Consider the following 22,839-nt stretch of genomic DNA (forward strand, 5'->3'; position numbering starts at 1 on the left):
CTAAGTTAAAGTTTAATTATATGTGAGGATAGAAGCAAACTAATAAAGACATTTAATCAGAAACTATTAGAACAAGTACAAGACATAATCTGGAAGAAATCTGTGAACATCCTATTTAGAAAGTGAGTAATAAAGAAACCCTAACCATTTCCATTATGGAAAACTTCAAACATGGACAAAAGCCAAGAAAATGCTACATGAGCTCCCAAAGACTCACCACTCAGCGTAATCAATGAGCAACCCAAGGGTAATTTTGTTTCATCTCTCTTCTGACATTGAAAGTATGTTATTTTTAAATGTTCCTTCAAACTAAGAAGAATAATTATGGAAGCCAGCTAAGCTGGATCCAAAAAGTTCATCCCCACCCAGTGAGCTTTCTTCTTTGCTTTGTTGTTAGGAGCTCAAATGGGGAATAGGGCTAATTAATATGAGTTCATTAACACCAGTTTCTTCTACAGTAAAGAGTCGTTTATAAATGGTAGAAAACAAAAAGCTGATTTGGTATTTGGTATATTTAGGAGGGCAGCAACATATATCTTAAAAATAACATGCTCTTGATCCAATTTAATAGGGAAGGGTTTTTTTTTTAATATTTATTTATTCATTTTCCCTTTTTGTTGCCCTTGCTGTTTTATTGTTGTAGTTATTATTGTTGTTGTTATTGATGTCATTGTTGTTGGATAGGACAGAGAGAAATGGAGAGAGGAGGTGGATGCAGAAAGGGGGAGAGAAAGACACCTGCAGACCTGCTTCACCACTTGTGAAGTGATTGCTCAATAGGTGTGGAGCTGGGGGCTTGAACCAGGATCTTTATGCCGGTCCTTGTGCTTTGTGCCACCTGTGCTTAACCACTGCACTACTGCCTGATTCCCTTTTTTTTTTTTTGGAGGAAAAGAATTCCAGACTGGGTGGTAGTGCACTTGGATAAAGGCACTAAGCACAAGGACCCTCGCAAGGATCCTGGTTCAAGCCCCCAGCTCCCCACCTGCAGGGGGGGGGGAATACAGCAATGCTGGCCTGCAGGTGTCTATCTTTGTCTCTCCCTTTGTATCTCCCCCTTCCCTCTCAATTTCTGTCTTACCCAATAAAATGGAAAAAATGGCCCCAAGGAGCAGTGGATTTGTAGTGCCAGTACTGAGCCCCAGGGCTAACTCTGGAGAAAAAAAAAAAAAAACCACAAAGAAAAAGAAAAAAAAAAAATCCATGATTTTCATTATCTAAATGTTCTCCATGGAATTGAGAACTGAAGCTTACTGTGCTACGCTATTCTTGGGCATTTTGCAATATGCAACATCTTTGAATCACCATCTGCTCTGCAGACATGTGACTCATCAGTGACCACTGTTTTCAGTAGTACCGTGCCAAATAAAAAGTTCTAATAATTTAATTAGAATGAGACATAAATAATCATCAGGTCAGAGTGAAATGATGGTCAACTCTCCAGTCTTTTATAATTGTTTATCCCCTGTATTTTGGTGTTACTGAAGTCATGTATAAAAATAGTTAAAGTAACTGCAAGACAAATACCCATTCATGTAGACCTTGAGCTTTAGTTCGTTAAAAAAAAATGACTTCTTTAATTCTATCCTTTCTATAGCTTACTGAGGACCAATTACACATATACACATTATAGTGGTTCCTTGTCAATTTATTTTCTACCAATTTATCTAAGAGATGTATGCATTTCTTAACAGCAGAGTGAAAATTCAGTGGGAATACTAAGTCCAATTCAAGGTGTAGACTATAGGGTCTGCTGATGATCCCCCTAAAATCTGTTCAACATAACCCACTGTTTAAAGATTTTTAAATTTTAATTAATTCATTTTCTTTTTCTTATTAAATAAGCCTATGTTCATTCATGATTCCACTATGTCCAGGCTCATTTTTTCCATTAAATTTCATTTTTCTCTCTTTTTTTAAAAAGATAGAGACACGACAACACTATGCTTTCTCTGGTGTTGCGATGAACCAGTGTTGTGTGTGTGGGGGACTCACACTTGGTTAGGTGCATACTCTACCAGAAGGCCTATCTCCTGACATCTTTAATGTGCTCCACCACTAAGCTACTTCTTTGGCCTGAGTTCTTCCTTTGGAACAAAAACCTGGATGACTTATTACAAAGTTTCTTCATCAGCTATGAAGACTGAAGTACCCTTGACTTCATCCATTAAAACACAGTACTGGCATACCATCACCACTTGACACCTGCCAAATATCTGGGAGTAAACAACATTTAAAAGTGACTTCAAGTTCAAAAAGAAAAGAGTAGAATAGCATTGGCACATACTGGAGAAAGGAAGTTAAGAGGTATTTTGGACACTTCAAAGGAGGAATTCCTGTAATGACAAATCCCTGACTTCAGATAGCCAATATTTATTTCCAACCCACTTAACAAAGGGTAGAATTCATTATGGAGAGGGGGACAGCCCATGGATACAGCTGATCTGCTGACTAGTTATTTGGCAAATACAAATCTCCAGTAAGCACACACTTCCTTTATGCTGATAAGATTCATCAGCATAGCTGCCCTCTGTACACTGTTGTAAGGAAAAGTTAAACAAATGTGGGCATTTACAGAGAATAAGACACTTGATTCTGTTTTCAAGAAAGGCAGCAACTGACTCACTTGACATATAAAACATGTTACTAGGAAAACAAGGGACATCAATGACAGTGGGGCCACGGCATCAATTTCCTGGTTTGGGGATACTGTCTTTGGTTTTGTGAGTTGATGGTTATTTCAAAATGAGGTTTACATCCTTGTCTCTGTGTTGTGCCTCTTCCAATGTTGTGATACCATCTCCCCATAACAGTCCCAGTGTCCTCCACTACAGTCTACTGGATTACCATCCCCTTTGGTTTCTTTCCTTCTCTCTTTGACAACCCCAGTTCTTGAGGGATTCAAAAACTAGTTCTGGATTGTCTTAGTCTATGAATGAGATCATCTGGTATGAAAACAAAATTTTGATTAAAGTTAGGGCTCACATTTCAATTAAATATGAACAACTATCTGCCTCAGAGAATACTCATGGCTCGCTCTTCTTTTTTGGGGGGGAGGGGGAGCTCTGGGGGTAGGGAATCAAAGACTGCCGTGACTTACTGAGCATAAGAATAACCTAAAACCCTCCTCACCTACCTCCTATTACACATCCCTCAATCACTCCAAAGCTAACATGTCAGACAAAGGACTACAAAAGCTGAGTAAGGGCAAGGGACCGGCAGACTTTAATGATGACTCTTTAGTCACTACCAGGCCATCCCATCACCTGGGACCCTAGTCAGGGAGTCCTGGGATCCCACACAGACATGATGGGGCTAGACCTCTAATAGATCTCTCTCACCACCACTGTCACTGGTCTTCTCCATCAGGAACAACATAATGGACCCCTTTGTGGACACTCATAGGACCTTGCCCTCAACGTGGATCAACAATGGTAGGGAATGTTCCATTCTCCGAAGGGAGACTGGACTACATACTCTACCTATTACCGGAGGAAGATGGGTCCTGAAATGAGTACAGCCTGGAATGTTCCTAGCTGTGACCACAGAATGCAAACTCAGACCTACAGGGATGCAGAGGTTACATAGGCTCCCGTGTGGAATATGGGCCCCAGATCAAAGCGACGGGGCTTACAGTTTAACCTGGGTCCACCTGCACATTACCTGTTAGGCTCAGGCAAAAATTAGTAACATCACAGCCCCCTTGGAATATACCTAAAATAGATCAACTAGTTTTTTCCAAAACGGAGACTCCAAACCTTTATCTGCAATATTCTTGACTAGGTTCATGATTAGTCAACAATTTGTTTTGCTTTATATCTTAACTCTTTTTCAGCCACCAGGTTCCAGATGATACCATGATGCCAACCTAACTTCCCTGGGCAGACTACCCCAACATATGTCCTGGAGCCCCACCTCCCCAGATCTCTGCCCCACTAGGGGAAGAGAGAGACAGGCTGGAAGTATGGACCAACCTGCCAAAAGCCCATGTTCAGTGGGGAAGCAATTATGAAGCCAGACCTTCTACCTTATGCACGCCATAATGATCCTGGGTCTATACTTCCAGAGAGATAAACAGGGAAGCTATCAAGGGAGGAGATTGGATACGAAGTTCTGGGGGTGGGAACTGTACCCCTCTTATCCTATAGTCTTTTCAGTATTTCCACTTTACAAATAACAATAATAATAATAATAAAAAGAGTAACCTAAAAGTCAGAAATGAGTTTTATGTTCTTGATGCACTGCTTAGGATACATGGTGTGGCATGGGCAAGAAAGCCACTTAAATGGTAAATGTGAATAAAGTAGTGTTCTGGTGAATAAGAAGAGAGATAAATAAAGGTTTGCTTTTTTACCAAACTGTGAAGTACTAAAGCATGACAGGGGGATATGCATGTGACTGGCTAATGGCTGACAAGTACAAGCCAACAAGTATCTCATCAGAACAAAGATCTACCATGAGACAAATTCTGTCTCCCTGTTCTTGTAAGTACTTTTATGAACTGATGCAATTACTAAGGTGAGAGTTATTATGATCTCTTGTAATACTGTAATACGAAGTGTTTTTTCCTCTTCAACATATTAGAACAACTGTAATTTCTGACAAAGATGATTTCACTTTCTAGATTCTCCTTTCCAGGGAAAAACATGCTTTAATACATAGGATTAAATATTTTGCTTACCAACTTCATCCTGAATCTCCTCGGCCACTGCAGGTACATTGTAGAGCAGGGAGAGAGACTGGTTCATGCGCTCATAAATCACACGGAGATGAGTCATAACCTGCAACAAAGCAAGACAAGATGGTTAGCCATCTCCTGAGTAAGGACCGCTCACTTCCTTAGCCAAGTATTACAGATTGACAGACTTTCTGAACAAAAAGGACAGAATGCTGCTGGAACTTATCATCTTGATGGCAGAGCATTCTACTTTTTCTTCTCCCTCCACTGATTTTAACTCTGAAGTTACTTTAATCTACCTTTCCTATTGCATGTTTATAATCAAAGATATAACCAAAGAACACGAATTGAAAAGGTAATTTTTGCCCAACTCTGATTCCTAACATTGAGTCTTTCCAAATAACTTTGATGCCCTAAATATATTTCTTTGTACATTTACAAACAGATAAGAATGTTTTTCAGTCTGGATGGAAAATTCATACTATATGTGAGTTTTAAATATAAGTCTATAAATGCATGAATTTACATGCATGTATAAAATGCACACACAATTTCATGATAATATATTTATATATCTAATTTAAAAAAAACCATCTACTTTAGGAAATGTCAAATTATAGTTTTTAGAGGTAGACTGAAAGTTTCAACCTTTGGGAATAGAGGTATATGAAATATTATTATTAGAGGATTTTTTTAGGCTCACATTATATCCATGCATCAAAGAAACAGTGATTGCCTGCTACAATTTAATTGAACCAGGGTGTTGACTTATACAGCTTCTGTTTTCTTCATATTAATCATCAGAGAGTTAAAAGATCCTTTAAGAATCAGTAGTCCCTAATATTGTTGAAACTCAGAAAATAGCCTATCACACTTTGCTCTAAGATAAGCCATTAGAATTTTACCAGGCATCAAAGAGCTCTTGTTTTAGTGGAACAATAGCCAGAGCTACCCTGGGAATAGCTAAAAAGAACAAGGATACTGAGCTGTCAAAGCTCCCAAAGATTCCCTCTCTCTGCTTACCTGGGACCGGATCTGAGCAGCTTTCTTGGGGTCCACCATGCGTACATGTTCAAAATGCTTTAGGGTGTGTTGTCTGTCTTTCTGTTCAGCTCGGACATACCTCTTCAGCATGTTGAACACATGACGAGGCTATGGGGGGGTGATGAAAAGGAAATTATAGGTTTGTGAAAATCTCTTGACAAATCATCACCCCTTCCCTTCAAAATTCTCCTTTCTAGACATTTCCTCCATTTTTTCTGTAGTGGGTGATTAATTAATTAGCCAGCGCACCACTCTTCATTTCTATGTAAAAAAAGGATTTGGTAACTTCAACACGGTGGAGATTGTTCTCCTTAGTCAACATTTCTTTCTGTTTATTTTTTGGGTGGCACTGGGAGCTCTGACATGTGTGATTTCATCACATTTAGGTTGAAATTTCCCATTCCTTTTATATATCAGAATATATATATATGGAGAGAGAGAAGGAGAAGACAGATACCATAGCACTGCTCTAACACTTATAAAATTATCCATTTACTTATTTATTTGACAGAGAAGAAATCAGGAGGGGTGGGGGAAATAAAAAGGGAGAGAAAAAGAGAGACATGCTGGGAAATTATGCAGATGCAGTCACATCTGCCATGTTGTCCCCTCAGGCTACTACTAGTTTCTGCGAGAGTTGGGACATTCTCAGAGTGCCTGTTTCGCCATGTTGTGCCCTCAGGGCATTGTCTATTTCCCCCCCCCCCATATTTGCAGTGTTTTGGTTACTCCTCCCCTTTCCCATTTTCACGAGAGTCATTATCCTATCCTGGAGTGCTATGGTTACTCCTCCCCCTTCCCATTCTCGCGAAAGCTACTCCTATAAAAGTCCTTCTTCTTCCGCACCTCGCTCTCTTGCCAGCACTTCACTTCGGTGTTCAGACGCAGGAAAGGTTACTGCGTGAAGCGGCCATTTTCGCTACCTCCACGTGGCCCAACCTGCTTCTCTAGCACCCAACTCTGAGGTGCCAGCGCAAATAAAGATTTGTGTTCCCTCTTCGCTCCGGACCTCCTCTCTCTCTTCTCTGCGGCCCACACAACAACAGAGACATACTTAGCACTGCTTCACCACTTGTGAAGCTTCCCCCCTGCAGGTGGGGTCTGGGATTTGAACCCTTGTCCTTGTGATGGGTAACATGTGTGCTCAACTGCCCAGTCTTCCCTGTCTTAGGGTTAAGTCAACAGTAACATTACACAAGTAATTCTACCATCAGTAGCATAAAAATGCACAATAACCAAAACAAGAAAAAGTCATGGGAAACGTTAATCCTTTTGTAGGCAAAATAATAATAATTGATAAGCACCAAGTGGCCTATTTTCCTAAGATCAAGGTTGATGCTAAACTGTAGTTGCTTTACATTGAAATTTGATTACATTCTTTTGAGGCCATCAGATTCTAATTCTTTAGCAACAATTAAGATTCTTTTTAATGATGATCTCACTCATAGACAGAAGTTAAAAAATAAGAACAGAAGGGAAAACACTAAGCACAACTTGGACTGGAGTTGGTGTATTGCACCAAAGTAAGACTCTGGGGTGGGATGTGAGGGTGGTGGAGGGGAGAGCTCATGTCCTGGAACATGATGGCAGAGGAGGACCTAGTGGGGGTTGTATTGTTATGTGGAAATGTTACACATGTACAAACTATTATATTTTACTGTTGACTGCAAACTATTAATTTCCCAATAAAGAAATTTAAAAAAAGATTCTTTTTAAGTGCTCCTACATTTTCTAGTTGGTTCCTTTTCAGTTTTATTCTATTTGAAATTTGGATTTGAAAACATTCACCCTAATCAAAAGGACAAAGTTTCTTCAACAATTCCATGGCTATATGCATTCCACCATGGCATTTGGCAAAATAATTTCCCAAGACACACATTTCTTCTTCCTTAAAACAAGCAAGTTACCAGCTCTAGAAGCTCATGTCAGGAATAGAATTCCAGCCATTTGAACAAAGCTAGTTAATTTATTTGCAGAGAAGATGGTGATTATGATGTGTATGTGTGTGTGTTTGTTTATATGTGTGTAGGCGGGTCTGTGGTGTTCCACTATTTGATCAAGTCCACATCTTCTTTTGTTTGGTTGACCAAGGAGCTACTCCTGACATGCTCAATGGTGAGATGTTAAATGAGACCCCTTTTTGCATGCCTGTGCAATACTCTGCTAGTCCCTGTGACTGGATTTAATCCCATATACTAAATTATTTATGTTTTGATTCCCCTTTTCAAGTGTAAGGTCCCAAAGTGGCAGCTTCGGTGCTGCTAGTTTCTTTATCAGCAATCACACAGCACACTGTGCCTGACTGAGAAGGTGTCTTGTACGTGCTTGCTTCATTGCGTGCCAGTCAGTGCATGCACTCCTACACTTGCAAGGACAAATCTACCAAAAGGAAAAACAACGGGTGCTTCTCTGCCTTATTTATTTTTCCCATCTTAGGAAAAAAAAAAGTGCTCTGCAATTTATCCCTAAAAGCAGACATTGCAGCTTGAGATGAGCTTGTGGCAGTATACCCTTTCAGATTTCATTTATACTATGAAAGTCAGTTGAATCTACGGATCAGAAAAATGATCTTTTAAATCTTAAAACAGGAAAAGCAGTAAGAGACAAAGATCTACAAGCCACATTAACCAGATATATATATATATGTATATATATATATATATATCCAAAAGAAGATAGAATACAGACACATATACATCTATATCTGAAAGACACAAGTATACATATTTATATCTAAGAGGAGAGACTATAGATATAAATTAAAAAGGCATCTTTAGGGGGCCAGGCGGTGGTACACTGGGTTAATATAGTGCGAAGTACAGGGATTCCTATTCAAGTCCCTGGCTCCCCACCTGCAGAGGGGTCGCTTCATGGGTGGTGAAACAGGTCTGCAGGTGTCTATTTGTCTCTTTTCCTCTCTCTCAACCTCCTCAATTTCTCTCTGTCCTTTCCAACAACAACAACAAAACAGCAGCAGGAACGACAACAAAAACAGAAGAGATGGCCACCAGGGGCAGTGGATTCGGAGTGTAGGCACTGCGCCCCAGCCATAAACCCGGAGACAAAAAAAAAAAAGAAAAGCACCTTTAAAAGGTCAGAAATCAAAAGCTGTTGGAACATGGTGGATATTTTATCTGTAGTCCTATGCAAATAGAAAGTGACATCCCCTTCTTGATGCTTACTCATTTTTCAACAGCAAGGCCTAAAAAAGCATGTACACCAGGACGGGGAGAGTCCAAGCTGAGCTTCGCACTCCTACACTGAGCTAGGTTTCAAATTTAAGCACAGGAGATGATTCCTGATCATTAACACAGGGCTTCCCGTTCTTCCTTCCCCTGCCACCACTTACATCATTCCCACTTGCTGTTTATCTATCGGTTATGAGAAGGGGTGAGAGAAAGACAGAAAGAGAGGCCAAGTTCAAGCTTAACGTAAGGTGGTACTCAGGAATGAATCTGACACTGCTGGGGCCTCATATACGCGAGTTCTGTGCACTAACAGGGCTGAGCTCACTTCCTATTCCCTTGCCTGCTAATGACTAAATATCAGTTTTACAATAAAATGAGAGTCTCAACACTTTCTAAACCCCAATTTTATCATCTGTGCCAACCAGCTATTCTTCTTCTATACAGGAAGGTATAGAAAATTAAAATGGTGCTGTGCTAAGCTAGCCACCGATACCTAATCATGGTAGGCACTCAATACATATTTATTTTAGTCTTGTTTCTCTTCTTTCCTCTAAGCATTAACAACCCAGCATTAAAAAAAAAAATTGCCACCAGGGTTATTGATGGGGCTTGGTGCCTGCACTATCTTGGTGGTCATGTTTTTTTGTTTTCTATTTTTATTTGATAGGACAGAGAAAAACTGAGATGGGAAGGAGGATATAAAGAGGGAGAAAGACGGGTATACGCAAACCTGCTTCACAGCCCATGATGCATCTCTCTCCACAGATGGGGAATGGGAGCTAGAACCCAGGTTCTTGAGCTTTGCTGATGTGTGCGCTCAACTGGGAATGATACCACCTGGTCCCAATAACCTAGTAGTTACTGGATTATTGAACAAGACCATGTTTTCAGTGCTGTGTGCTTTTTAACTTATCACTGTGCTCAGATTCACCTTACAACAGAAATAGAGCTGTTCTTTGCACTACACAGTAGTAAACGGAACACAAAGAAGGCTGAGGGACTAGAGTTTGATGGCCACATAACTGGTCATGCAGCTGGTTAGTCAGTAGCAGCAAAACAGTTGAGAAACCCCAATTTTTCTGGCTTCAGAACTCATTCTCCAAACCACAAGGTGATCCTTTATAGGCAAATCTAAAATGTATCAAGCTAAATGTGAATTGAAAGAATAACTTACAGAGATGAAAAACAAAGAACCGAATAGCTACAGAAGCCCCATGCCAGGAATCTTTGCCTAAATTTCTAGGTTTTATGCTCTCATATAGTATTCTCTTAGGACTTGCTAATATCAGCTCTTTTAATTGTGTGGAAAGACCATCCAGATTTAGCTTGTTCAATCTCATGATTACTGTCCTTGATTTTTGGCACTCCTCTCTACTTTTGCTAACATGTCAGATACAGAGAGAAGGAACAGCAAGATAGGAAGGTCCTCTGTCAATCTGGTTAGGATTACTGGGAACTGATTAAAAGCATTAGTTCAAAGTTAGGCTTTTGTGATATTCACGGATTCCAGTTCTAAAGCCATCTTTATCTCTTATTAAAAATGGATAATTAAATGGTGACTGTATTCATAGTTAAAAATGCTTATCTCCTCTAATACCAACAATTTTTTTCTTTCTATGCTTTCAAAACATATCCCTAGCCTCCTCTCCCCAGCCCACCAGAGCTCGACAGTGAAATACACACCAGGCTCTCTCTCATGATTACCCAACCTCAGTATGAAGTTCTCTCTCTGCCAGGAACAAAAGCTCCCCTGTGGACAATGAACCCTAAGAGCCCACAGGAGGCTAGGACCTCATCATTGTTAATGTTAGCTCAGATACACGCTGTGTGGACATCTATAGAAACACGAGCCTTACTAGAGGGGGTATAGCTCAGTGGCAGAGCATTTGCAGAATGCTCTGCAGAAACACAGCCTTTTCTTCCTAATGTTCGCACCTCGGGACATGAGATAATTCAGGAAGACATTACCATGTCCTTCAATAAACGAATCACAGGGTTCTGCTCAGCTGATTTAATCATGTAAACAAACACATTTCTAAGAATCATGCTCAGAAGTGGGGGAAGGGAGAAGATTAATTATCAGGCGGGAGCAGGCAGATAAATCACAGCAAGTGAAATGACAGCTATGTCTATATCTCAGAAACAAATATTATTTTAGTGAAAAAGAGAAGCCAATAACATTGCTCTGTCCTTTTATATTTTCACTGGTTTTTAGATTAAAAAAAAAAAAGAGGCCCTGCCTTTGGCACATGATTCATGCATATTCCCTTCAAATAAATTAACTGCCTTAATGACTTTTAGTAGGAATAGAGAATTCTCCAGACTGGAAACTATTTCTAAAGCTGTATCACATACTACAGGTGACAGGAGATCTCAACTGTGTAAGGAGTTTCATTTCATTATGCTAGGACGAAAATAAATGCCATCATATTTTCATTAAAAACACAAAAAATGTTCATATAGAAATGGTAGGAAAAATTCCTGGTATCTACACAAATGTATATTACTTTAAAGTAACTGGTACTATTACCGTCACAATATTTAAGTGCATAGCAGAATTATTCATATAATTGGAAAGACAAATATAAGAATTGAGGAGCTAGTCATAAAGATGATGATAGCAAGCAGAATCTAAGAAACATTTTTTATTATTATTTATTTTCCCTTTTGTTGCTCTTTTTTTAATTTTTTATTGTTGTTGTAGTTACTATTCTTGTTGTTAGATAGGACAGAGAGAAGTGGAGAGAGGAGAGGAAGACAGACAGAGGGAGAGAAACACAGACACCTGAAGACCTGCTTTACCACCTGTGTAATGACTCCCCTGCAGGTGGGGAGCCAGGTCTCGAACCGGGATCCTTATGCTGGTCCTTGTGCTTCGCGCCATGTGCGCCTTACCCTCTGCGCTATTGCCTGGCCCCCTCTAAGAAACATTTAAACTATATCACTCTCACATCTTTAAATCTTTTGCAAGAAGTAGTGACATTTTTTTTGTGTGTGTTTAAATTTCCTCTTTCACCATTTACATATGCTATGTATTAGTAGTACAATAATTTTATATTGGCCCTGGATGGTTAATCTTATTAAAATTTACAGCAAAGAATGGGGACAATGAAAGGAAAAGATCTGCCCCAAGGGACTAATTATAACCAATCCTTTTTATTGTCATTACTGTTTCTGAAAGTGTTTAGCCTATGATTACAAAGTATCTATTTACATCGAATGTGGTACTTTTCAATTTTCACTTAGTTAACTCCACAAATCATGCTGCTTAAAAAAAAAAAAAATCATTTCAAAAAGAAATTTCTTAAAAGATAAAGAGTGGCCTTTCCTCACAAGCACTAGACTCAACCTTGGAAAGAAATTGACTTCTATTTTGAAACATCAACCATTGTCCTCCCTTGGAGCTAGAGTGTATCTTCATTTCCTGCTACAATCCTGCCACAGTTTGGTTACTCATTAATGTCGGTTAATTGAATGAATGGAGCCAAACAGAACTTCACAGTAGTTGCAGTACCAAAATAGACAGCTGCCCATATCCAAGTTGCAAAGAACTATCTTTCCATTAAGAAGAGGCACAATTCAGAGAGCATCACAATCCCAGTTGGTTTAGCCATCTAGTATGTTGGGGTCCTTTAGGAAGTTGTTGTAATGGAAACACAACTTAGAAAATATCAAATGGGGGGTCGGGCGGTGGTGCAGTGGGTTAGGCGCACGTGGCGCAAAGTGCAGGGACCGGCATAAGGATCCCGGTTTGAGCTCCCCACGTGCAGGGGAGTCGCTTCACAGGCGGTGAAGCAGGTCTGCAGGTGTCTATCTTTCTCTCCCCCTCTCTGTCTTCCCCTCCTCTCTCCATTTCTCTCTGCCCTATCCAACAACGAACAACATCAACAATGGTAATAACAATAACCGCAACGAGGCTACAACAACAAGGGCAACAAAAGGGGGAAAAATGGCCTCCAGGAGCGGTGGATTCATGGTGCAGGCACCGAACCCAGCAATAACCATGGAGGAAAAAAAAAAGAAATATCGAATGGACTCTAGCCAGCATGTTCAAACTAGTGTCAGTACGGAGATTCATCTCAAAAGATGTCATATCTCGTCTCTTATAGCTTGAGTTCTGTTGTCAGGTAATCTTTAAGGAGACTCTTGAGATGAGAAGTTGTACCCATGTGCCAGCAACTGTACTGTAAACCATTAAGCTCCTAATAAAAAAGCAATCTGTGTATAAATATATATTATATATCCCCACGTATCAGAGGTACTAGCTTTTTCACTTGGGTTTTTTATGTAATTTCATAAATGTTCTGTCCCTGAACTTTGGGTATATCACACACATCTGACTGACTTAACGCCAACCACATCTGAATGGGCCACTTTTTTTTTTTTTTTGCCTCCAGGGTTATTGCTGGGGCTCGAGCCTGTACTATGAATCCAATGCTCCTGGAGGCTACTTTTTTCCCTTTGTTGCTGTTGTTGTTATTGTTGTCGTTGAAGAGGACAGAGAGGAAGGGAAGACAGAGTGGGGGAGAGAAAGATAGATACCTGTAAACTTTCATCTCCATCTGTGAAGACCCCCATGCAGGTGGGGAGCCAGAGGCTCGAATCGGGATCCTTGCACTTTGTGCCAGGTGCAATTAACCCGCTGCGCTACCGCCTGACCCCGAATGTGCCACTTTTTAAAGAAATTTTATTAGTGATTAACGAGATTGTAGGATAACGGGTACAATTCCACACGATTCTCTCAACCAGAGTTTTGTATCCCATCCCTATTCCTTTTTTTTTTTAAAAAAATATTTATAAAATAGAAATATTGACAAGATTATAGGATAAGGGGTACAGTTCCATACAATGCCTACCCCGAAGGGCTCCATATCCAAATCCCCTCCCTTGATAGCTTCCCTATTCTTTATCCCTCTGGGAGTATGGACCCAAGATCACTGTGGAGTGCTGAAAGTGGAAGGGCTGGCTTCTGTAATTGCTTCTCCACTGAACATGGGCATTGGCAGGTCGATCCATACTCCCAGCCTGTCTCTCTCTTTGCCTAGTGGGGCAGGGATCTGGGGAGGCAGGGCTCCAAGACAAATGATGAGGTTCCCTATTCTTTTTTTTTTTTTTTTTTTTATTTTTTTTTTATTTTAGGGCAGTGGGAATGGAGAGGTTCCCTATTCTTTATCCCTCTGGGAGTGGCACTTTCTTTCCTTCTTTCTTTCTTTCTTTCTTTCTTTCTTTCTTTCTTTCTTTCTTTCTCCTTTCCTTTCTTTCTTTTAATGTCACAGTCTATATGGGAAGTAGATTAAAATAAGACCACTCAGTCCTACTATCCCTTTTCTGCATCCTTATGCTTGACCTAGAAATTTGGCATCTTACCGTAACAGACATTTGCGCCTTGAACCACTTCATAATGAGAGAATGGTCTGTCAAATGCCTTTAAAGGCATAATCTTGCCAAAAAGAAAGTGAATGAGTCACTTAATGGGGAGGGAAGCACCTTCGCCTTTCCAGGCAACAAGAGACTTTTTCAGAAAACCCTCTCCTGGAGCACTAAATTACACCCTGGTGTTTTCCAACCCTGTGACTGTGGAAGTTAATCATCACCCAAGAAAAAAAGCAATTCCCTCCTGTTTTCACAAAAAAGTTCAGAGCCATTATTCTCCCAACTCTAAACCCTGCATCTCAAGATTCTGAGCACATAAATATAAAATGTGCTCTAAGTACAGGTTTTAAAAAAAAGACTCAAGATAGTCAAGCCTCTTTCATTTTGAGGTGGTCTCTAGGGAGGGAGAGAGGGGGGTAGGAAGAGGTGGAGTGAGGGAGGGAGGGAGAGAGAGAAAGAGAGAGAGGGAGAGAGAGAGAGAGGGAGAGAGAGAGAGAGCAGCCTTGAGTCTTTTGACAGTATGATTTTAGCACTCTGTCACTTTTTCATTTAGATAAAGAAAGGCCTACCTTGAGAGCTCTCTCTCTCTCTGTCCTCAGTCAAGTTTATTTTGAGCTATCACTGAGTTCATTCTGCAGTTTGGCCTCGGCATTTCATAGGCACCTTCACGATTACAAGAAAAATCTGAAAGCACCAGAAAAAGCTTCCAGGGGGAAGCTCAGCTTCACAACCTTGTCTGTCTTTCAACTTAGGAGGTGAGGAAAATTCATCTGCTTTCCTTTCCTCAGAAGAACACAAATAGGGTATTCATAGTTTACAACAATGACAGAAGCTAAATGATCATTTTATGCCAACTGTAAGCCTTAAAGAAGCAAGAAGGGAAAAGGTAGCTTATGCTCATGTCAATGCACATCTACCCTTCTTCAAAGTTTGATAATGTGGAGTCAGTAAGATACGTGCCTCCTCAAAACACAAAGGACACTGCATGCACTCTGGTGTTGGACTTTAACAGAGCTCAGGGGCATCCAGGAACAGAGTCCATCACACTCTATCTTCTACCCAGAAGTCTGAGGAACATGAGGTACAGGGCTTCCCACAGGCTCCTGGAGCCAAAGCTCCTGTTAATTTTTTCCTAATAATCTTTCTCTTTCTAGGGAGGAAGTTTTACTTCATAAACCCACCCCGATCCATCTTCAACTAATGAATTTTTGGTCTTTCTTGTTATGACTACCCAAAAATAGGAAAAATGTTAATTATGAAAGAAGATAAAATTAAGTGCCAATTTTCAGGTGAAAGAGTCCTTTTAATTAAGTCACTTGTGCCAACTTACAGGCTATAAAGGTAGCAAGAGGAGTTTTAATTTGCTCACTCATAAAATTAGTGACTTTATGTGTCAGATTTTTTTTCTTTTTTCTTTTGTTACTTTATTTTTGAGAGAGATGCAGAGAGAGGAAGACACAGAGGCAAATACCAGAGCATTGCACAGCTCTGGCTTATTGTGGTGTGGGGGGATTGAGCCTGGGACTTTGGAGTCTCAGGCATGAGAGTCTCTTTGCATAACCATTATGCTATCTACCCCTGCCCCTTTATGTGTCAGATTTTTTTCAGGGATATTTTGCCAGTTCGCAGAAATAACTATTTTGGTACACACACACACACACACACACACAGAAAAAAATATATATATATTTGGCCTCATGCTCTAGTTCCTGACATAGACTTCCTAAAACTCCTCTAATTCCTAAATGGTAAGGATTACAGAGGCATAAATTATTTATTTATTTAAGTTCTTTTTTATTATCTTTATTTATTATTGGATAGAGACAGTAAAGGAAGGGGGAGACAGAGAGGGAAGGAGACAGAAAGACACCTGCAACCCTGTTTCACCACTCGCAAAGTTTTCCCCCCTGAAGGTGGGGACTGGGGACTCAAACCTGGATCCTTACGCACGTGTGCTCAACCATGTGCGCCACCACCCAGCCCCCATAATTTATTTTGGGGGGGGCATAAAACAGTTTTCTTATTTATTTTTGCTACTTATTTTATAAGTGACTTAATCTTGATTTACAAAATCATAACAGGGGTATAATTCTGCACCGTTCCTACCACCAGAGTTCTGTGTCTCCACTCCCTCCACTGGAAGCTACAGTAATTCTCCCAAGGTCAGAAGTATATTTAAAAAAATGCCTTTATGCGGTCCGGGAGGTGGTGCAGTGGATAAAGCATCGGACTCTCAAGCATGAGGTCCTGAGTTCAATCCCAAGGCAGCACATGTACCAGAGTGATGTCTGGCTCTTTCTCTCTCCTCCTATGTTTCTCATTAATAAATAAATAAAATCTTTAAAAAATGACTTTAAAGGGTGGGGGTAGATAGCATAATGATTATGCAAATAGACTCTTATGCCTGAGGCTTCCAAGTCCCAGGTTCAATCCCCTGCACCACCATAAACCAGAGCTGAGCAATGCTCTGGGGGGAAAAAGAAATTAATTTATATTGCGTCTTTCACATGACATGGTTTTCTACGAGAGAAGTCAGAGCACCACTAAGTGCACACATCAAGCATGCAAATCTTGTGCTTACCAAGCTGAGCTATTTCCCTGGCAGCCATCTTTTAATATTTGGTTTTAGTGCTTGGTTTCTGACTCAAGAGCTTCTAGACTCTTGGAGTAGCCAATGTCTTTTTAGCTGTTAATGAAGTGACTCTTGGAGTATGGGGACTGATAGCCACCTAACAAGCCACATGAACAAAGAGAGGAAACTTGAAAACTGAACTCCAAGGTGGAGAGGGGGCTGGAAATTGAGTCCAAGCAAGGATGACCCGTGATTTCTTCAGTCATGCCTTTCCAAATGAACCTCCATAAAAAAGACTCAATAATGGGGTCCAGAGAAATATGCAGCTCTACACACTGGGGGTGGGGGACGGCAGTTCCAAGGGGATGGGGGGTTCCAGGAGGATAGAAGGCCCCCTACATCATGTACTCCACATCTTTCATCTGCCTATGCCTGAGGTCTATCCTTCATAATGACCTAGTAGAGCTTTTATATCCTTTCCGTGAGTTGTTCTCTCAATAGTTGACTATCAAGTCTCATTTACGGCATGTAGACAAGAAGTGGAGGTAACAAGCCAGGTCTTACAGTTAATTGACTTCCAAAATAGGGGGTAGATTCTGTGGGGCTGGACTCCATCTTCACTCTGCTAGTGAAGGAGTTATTTAACCTCTGAGAGGGGAGAAAAGCCCACACAGCTGATGACAAAATATACAAAGTTGAGAAAGTTTTTTTTTTCTTTTAGCTAATATATACACTAGTGACAGTGCGTAGAATTGAAATTCAGTGCCTGATCAACCGCCTTGACTTAAGCCTTTGGGCCACCTTTAGCATGCACTGTATACAGAACGTAGATCTCCTGATTTGAGAACAAAGAAAGACCAGAAAATGTTTGAACTTGCATGCTTTCAATTCTTGCTCACTAGAGCAGTGAAGCATGTTGAAGCTCTTCACTATGAACAGGATTATTAATGCAACCCAGAAGGCAAAGCCCACAGAGCTGCAGGAAAAAAAAAATCTTATAAACAAAAGATGTTTTAAAAGTACTTACTTTGGAGGGATTTGCCAAATGGTTTGATCACTCAACAAAAGTTAACTATGGGACTTGCAAGCAGTGGCTGGCATGAGCTCCTACAAGCAGCAGCTTGTGACGGGGATTCTCTGGATAGGATGACTGGGTGTCCTTGCCAGTGTGAGAGGAACTTGTTTCTCTCTACCTCTTCCCTCCACTCTCCTTTCTCCCTCCGTGCTAATTAAAAAAAAAAAAAACCTCTCCTTTCACTGCTTTTTTTTTTTTTCTTGTTCTTGTCTTTTTTTCTTCCTTCCTCCTTTTGATTTCTGAATTCACTGATACTTGTTTGTGAATTATTTGGGGGAAGACATCTGACTCAGAGTTGGCTCACTCTCTCTGTGTGTCTCTCTTCTCTACTTCCCTTTCTCCTCTTGCTATCCCTAGAATTTACGGTGGACAGTAGATCTGCATAATTGTCTATTCTTGCTTTCCCTTTTTTCTTTTCTCTTTCTTTTTCCTTTGGATTTGGTTGCTATCTTTTCTTGGACTAGAGGTGTTGTTCGGCTAACTGGTATTGGTTGGACTGCATCAATCCTTGCTTCAGTTACTATTGTTGTAGTTTCTGAGGTTGGTGACTGCATTTGTCATAAAGGTCTTTAGTATAGCGTGGCTTGTACTCAAAACACAATTAAAGAATGACAGAACAGAAAAACACATCAGTAAAAAGAAAACGGTTAAATCAAGAGCAAATAAAACTGCTACCACAATGAATCAAGACAGGAGCCCAGAAGAAACTCCAAATCAGTCAGAAGTAACCATAGATAAGAAAAGTGTGCAAGCAGTAGTAAAACTAATAATCACAGAAATGAAGACAACTATGGAGAAAAGGGCTATCAGAATTAGGGAAACAAGAGATGAGACCCCCCAAGGAAAACACAAGCTACCTTGAGGTAATTAAAGAACTGACAGCTGAAGTAGCTGAACTAAAAGGTCAATTAGCAGAACAAGCTAATACTGTAACTGAACTGAAGAAAGAAGCTGAGGGAAGGGAAAGCAGATTAACAGAAGCAGAAAACAGAATTAGCCAGACAGAGGATGAGCCAGAGAAAACTAAGAAAGAGGTAAAAGACCTCAAAAAGAGATTGAGAGACACTGAAAACAACAACAGAGACATATGGGATGATGTCAAAAAGAAGTAACATTTATATAACTGGCCTGCCAGAGGAAGAAAGAGAGGAAGGGGAAGTAAACATTCTAGAGGAAATAATAAAAGAAAACTTCCCAGACCTAAACAACAAAAAGGACATAAAGATTCAAGAGGCTCAGAGTGTCCCAAACATAATCAACCCAGACCTGAAGACACCAAAACACATCATAGTTACAATGAAAAGAAGTAAGGATAAAGAAAGGATCCTAAAGGCTGCAAGAGAAAAACAAAAAGTCACATACAGGGGAAAACCCATAAGATTATCTGCAGACTTTTCCACTCAAATGGCAAGATATCTATCAAGCCCTTAATGAAAAAGGGTTTCAACCAAGGACAATATATTCTGCTAGACTTTCATTCAAACTAGATACGGGGATCAAAACCATCTCAGACAGACAACAGTTAAAGGAGGCAACCATTACCAAGCCTGCCTTGAAAGAGGTTCTAAAAGATCTCTTATAAATAAGAATATCACCATAATACTTGCCATATATCTGAGCAAATTAAAAATTGTAGAATAATGGCACTACAATACATTCAATCCATAATATAAATAAATGTCAGTGGCTTAAATTCACCCATTAAAAGGCACAGAGTGGGAGGATGGATCAGAAAACACAACCCAACCATATACTTGCAAGAATCCCATCTGACCCAACAAGACAAACAGAGGCTTAAAGTGAAGGGATGGAAAACTATCCTACAGGATAATGGACCACAAAAAGGGCAGGAACAGCCATTCTCATCTCTGACACAATAGACTTTAAATTAAATAAAGTAATAAAAGATAGGCAAGGCTATTACATAATGATCAGAGGATCAATCAACCAAGAAGATTTAACCATTATTAACATCTATGCACCCAGTGAGGGCCCATCTAAATACATCAAAAACTTACTGAAAGAACTACAAAAATACATCAATAGTAATACAATAATAGTGGGAGATTTTAACACCTCACTCTCACACTTAAACAGATCAATGAAGCAGAGAATCAACAAAGAAACAAGAGAATTAAATGAAGAGATGGACAGACTAGACCTCCTGGACATTTTCAGAGTTCTTCACCACAAATGTTAACTATGGCACATTCTTGACTTCTTAAGAGAATTACAGCAGTATGCTTAAATGGTTCCTATTTGTATTAAGATTTTGACATAACCTCTCATAACCATCTTCAAATAGTTTGTATACACACATTTCTTTTGACTTCATCACCTCTTCATACCCTATATAACCATAGTGGCTTGTTTAACTAGAAACATTAGTATAAGGAAACTCAATATAAAGGTTTTTGAAGTTCCAAATATACTCTAGGATCTTTAAACTGGTCTTAGATGAACAATTTCCTTAGAAGCCATGTAGGATTTTGTGTTCAAGTCTATATATATTGAGGGAGATCTTTACTGTTGGCTCTTCCATAGGATAGATATCTGCAATGCCAAACTGCATTCTTATGAAATGTGTTACACATTTGTTTAAAGGTTTTTTTTTTTCTTGCCTCCAGGGTTTATCACTGGGGCTCAGGGTTTATCGCTGGGGCTCGGTGCCTGTACTGCTTCTGGCAGTTTCACTGTTGTTGCTGCTGCTATTGTTAGGCAGCACAGAGAGGGGGAGAGTAAGATAGACACCTGCAGACCTGCTTCACCACCTGTGAAGCGACCACCCTGCAAGTGGCCAGCTGGGGGGGGGTCTCGAACTAGGGGGGGTCTCGAACTGGGATTCTTGCGGTGGTTGCACTTCATACTGTTTGTGCTTAATCTGGTGAACTACTGCCTGGCCCCTAAAGGATTTTTTTTTTTTTCAAATTCTGTTTTCACAATGAGTTTTCATCTTCCAAGAATAAAATCAAGATAGATATCAACAAATACACATATGCATGCAAGCTAGGCTAAGAAGGAGCATGATATTCCAATGCTATGTGATATTGACAACATCTGCTGATGAATTACTTGCATTTGGAAGGAAACTAGTAAGTGGGGTTCCACTGTGGAGGGGACTGGGGTGATGAAGTTGAAGTTGGCTTCAGAGGTCGAAGAGAGTTTTTCAGCTAACGCCTTTCAGCCATGCTTATCAACTGTCTTTTTTAATTGATTCAATTAAAAACCAAACACCAGTGTCTCTGGTTATACATGTCCTCCCGGTCTTTGGCAGGAATTTCTTACTGAATCTCAAATTAAACATTTGATGTAAGTAAGGAGGAAATGCTAAGCAGCTTTACTGAAATAGCATGCAAATCACTCAGGATAGTTTGTGCTGATTTTCCATAAAGGCTGATTCTCCCCCCTCCCCCCAACTGTTTGTTACTGGATCTGTCCTTAAAGACTCAAGTCTTCATGGTGCATTGCACCAAAGCAAAGGACTCTGGGGATGGGGGGTGGTGGTGGTGGTGGTGGTGGAGTATAGGAAGAAAACTTTGTGGGCCTATTACATAATGAAATTGTATGCATATATTAATGACTGCACTGTAAAATATTAACTTCCTCAAAAAATGCTCCCTACATGGTTACTCCATATTACGTTGACTAATGATTAGCTTTTCTGACATGAAACATCCATCAAACTGTTTTCATGTCTATTCCCTTCTTCTAGGCTTGCTTCTGATTTCTGAACATTTATTGCACTCTTGCGCAAATCTGTCAAGTAGGAAAGAGCAAAATCATAACTTCAGGACAAAATAGTGATCAGTAATCAAAAGTCTCAAAAAGCTTTACATTGAAGTTTTCCTGAAATTTTCCCAGGCTTTCAGGAATCTCAAGCAATTTAACATTGAGGTGAATTATTCAGTAGTAAGATAATGCTGCTGGCACTGATGAGTGGAGATGTGTGTGGATATACACATTCAATTTCATGTAGAAAATAGCTGGAAACTGTTTACATCAGGATAGTATTATGATGCTGTGTGGTGAAAGACAAACTAAGAGTCTATACAGACACTCCAAATCTTAGAATTACTAAGAATGGTTATATTCTTCTAGTCTTTAGAGCATCATAATCCTTACCAGGAATTGGAAGTTTATCTAGACCTCAGTACACAGAAATTTCTATCAAGACCTAAGCTTAATCACACACTACCCATTTCTGCCTAATTTCTCTTCACATTAGAGAATGGAGATTAGTCAAGTACTATCATCTGCCTTCCACCTAAGAACTGTGGCAGTTACAAGAGAAGAGGTTCAAATAGCAGTTAGCTCAGGTTTCATGAGGCCATAAGCTGCCTGAACATGGGCTTCACTTGATAAAAAGGCAGAAGCTCATAGCTGAAAGAAGTGAACACTAAAGGATGATGATTTCTCTTCAAGCAGTTACTGTATAACTTTGAAGACAAATGTAATTTTTTGGAAAAAAAAAAAAAAGAAATGACTACTTGATTTTCCAAGGAAACTTTCAGGGAAATGGGGAAAAAAAAATTGAGGGGATTGGTTCTTAGAAGAATAACTGGCTGCTACAGAGTTAAGAATTTATTTTATGAATGGTCCAGGAGGTAGCGCAGTGGATAAGGCATTGAACATTTAAGCATGAAGTCCTGAGTTCAATCCCTGGCAGCATGTGTACCAGAGTGATGTCTGGTTCTTTCTCTCTCTCCTCCTATCTTTCTCATGAATAAATAAAATAAAATAAGAATTTATTTTGTTTGCAGCCACATTTTTATCCTATTTTAATTCCTCAAGAAAATAAAACTTTAAATAGTTTAAATATCACAATATTTAAAGTATTTATATAATTCCATAAAATACATTTGATTCTAAATATGATTCAAACACTGCACTTCTAGGTGGGTTGTTCAGT

General features: G+C 39.8%; 1 protein-coding gene across 6 annotated transcripts in view; it reads right to left on the reverse strand.

The window, feature by feature from the left end:
* APP (amyloid beta precursor protein) overlaps nt 1-22,839 on the reverse strand; it is a 271,787-nt gene that overhangs the window by 58,920 nt on the left and 190,028 nt on the right. For all 6 annotated transcript variants that reach the window (XM_016186733.2, XM_016186732.2, XM_016186731.2 and 3 more), the window contains 2 exons: nt 5,702-5,830; nt 4,682-4,781 (listed from right to left, as the gene is read on the reverse strand). In XM_016186733.2, the coding sequence (XP_016042219.1) occupies nt 4,682-4,781; nt 5,702-5,830 (229 nt within the window). The remainder of the gene's footprint in view (nt 1-4,681; nt 4,782-5,701; nt 5,831-22,839) is intronic.

The sequence above is a fragment of the Erinaceus europaeus genome, chromosome 9 (genome assembly GCF_950295315.1).
Source record: "Erinaceus europaeus chromosome 9, mEriEur2.1, whole genome shotgun sequence".
NCBI lineage: Eukaryota > Metazoa > Chordata > Mammalia > Eulipotyphla > Erinaceidae > Erinaceus > Erinaceus europaeus.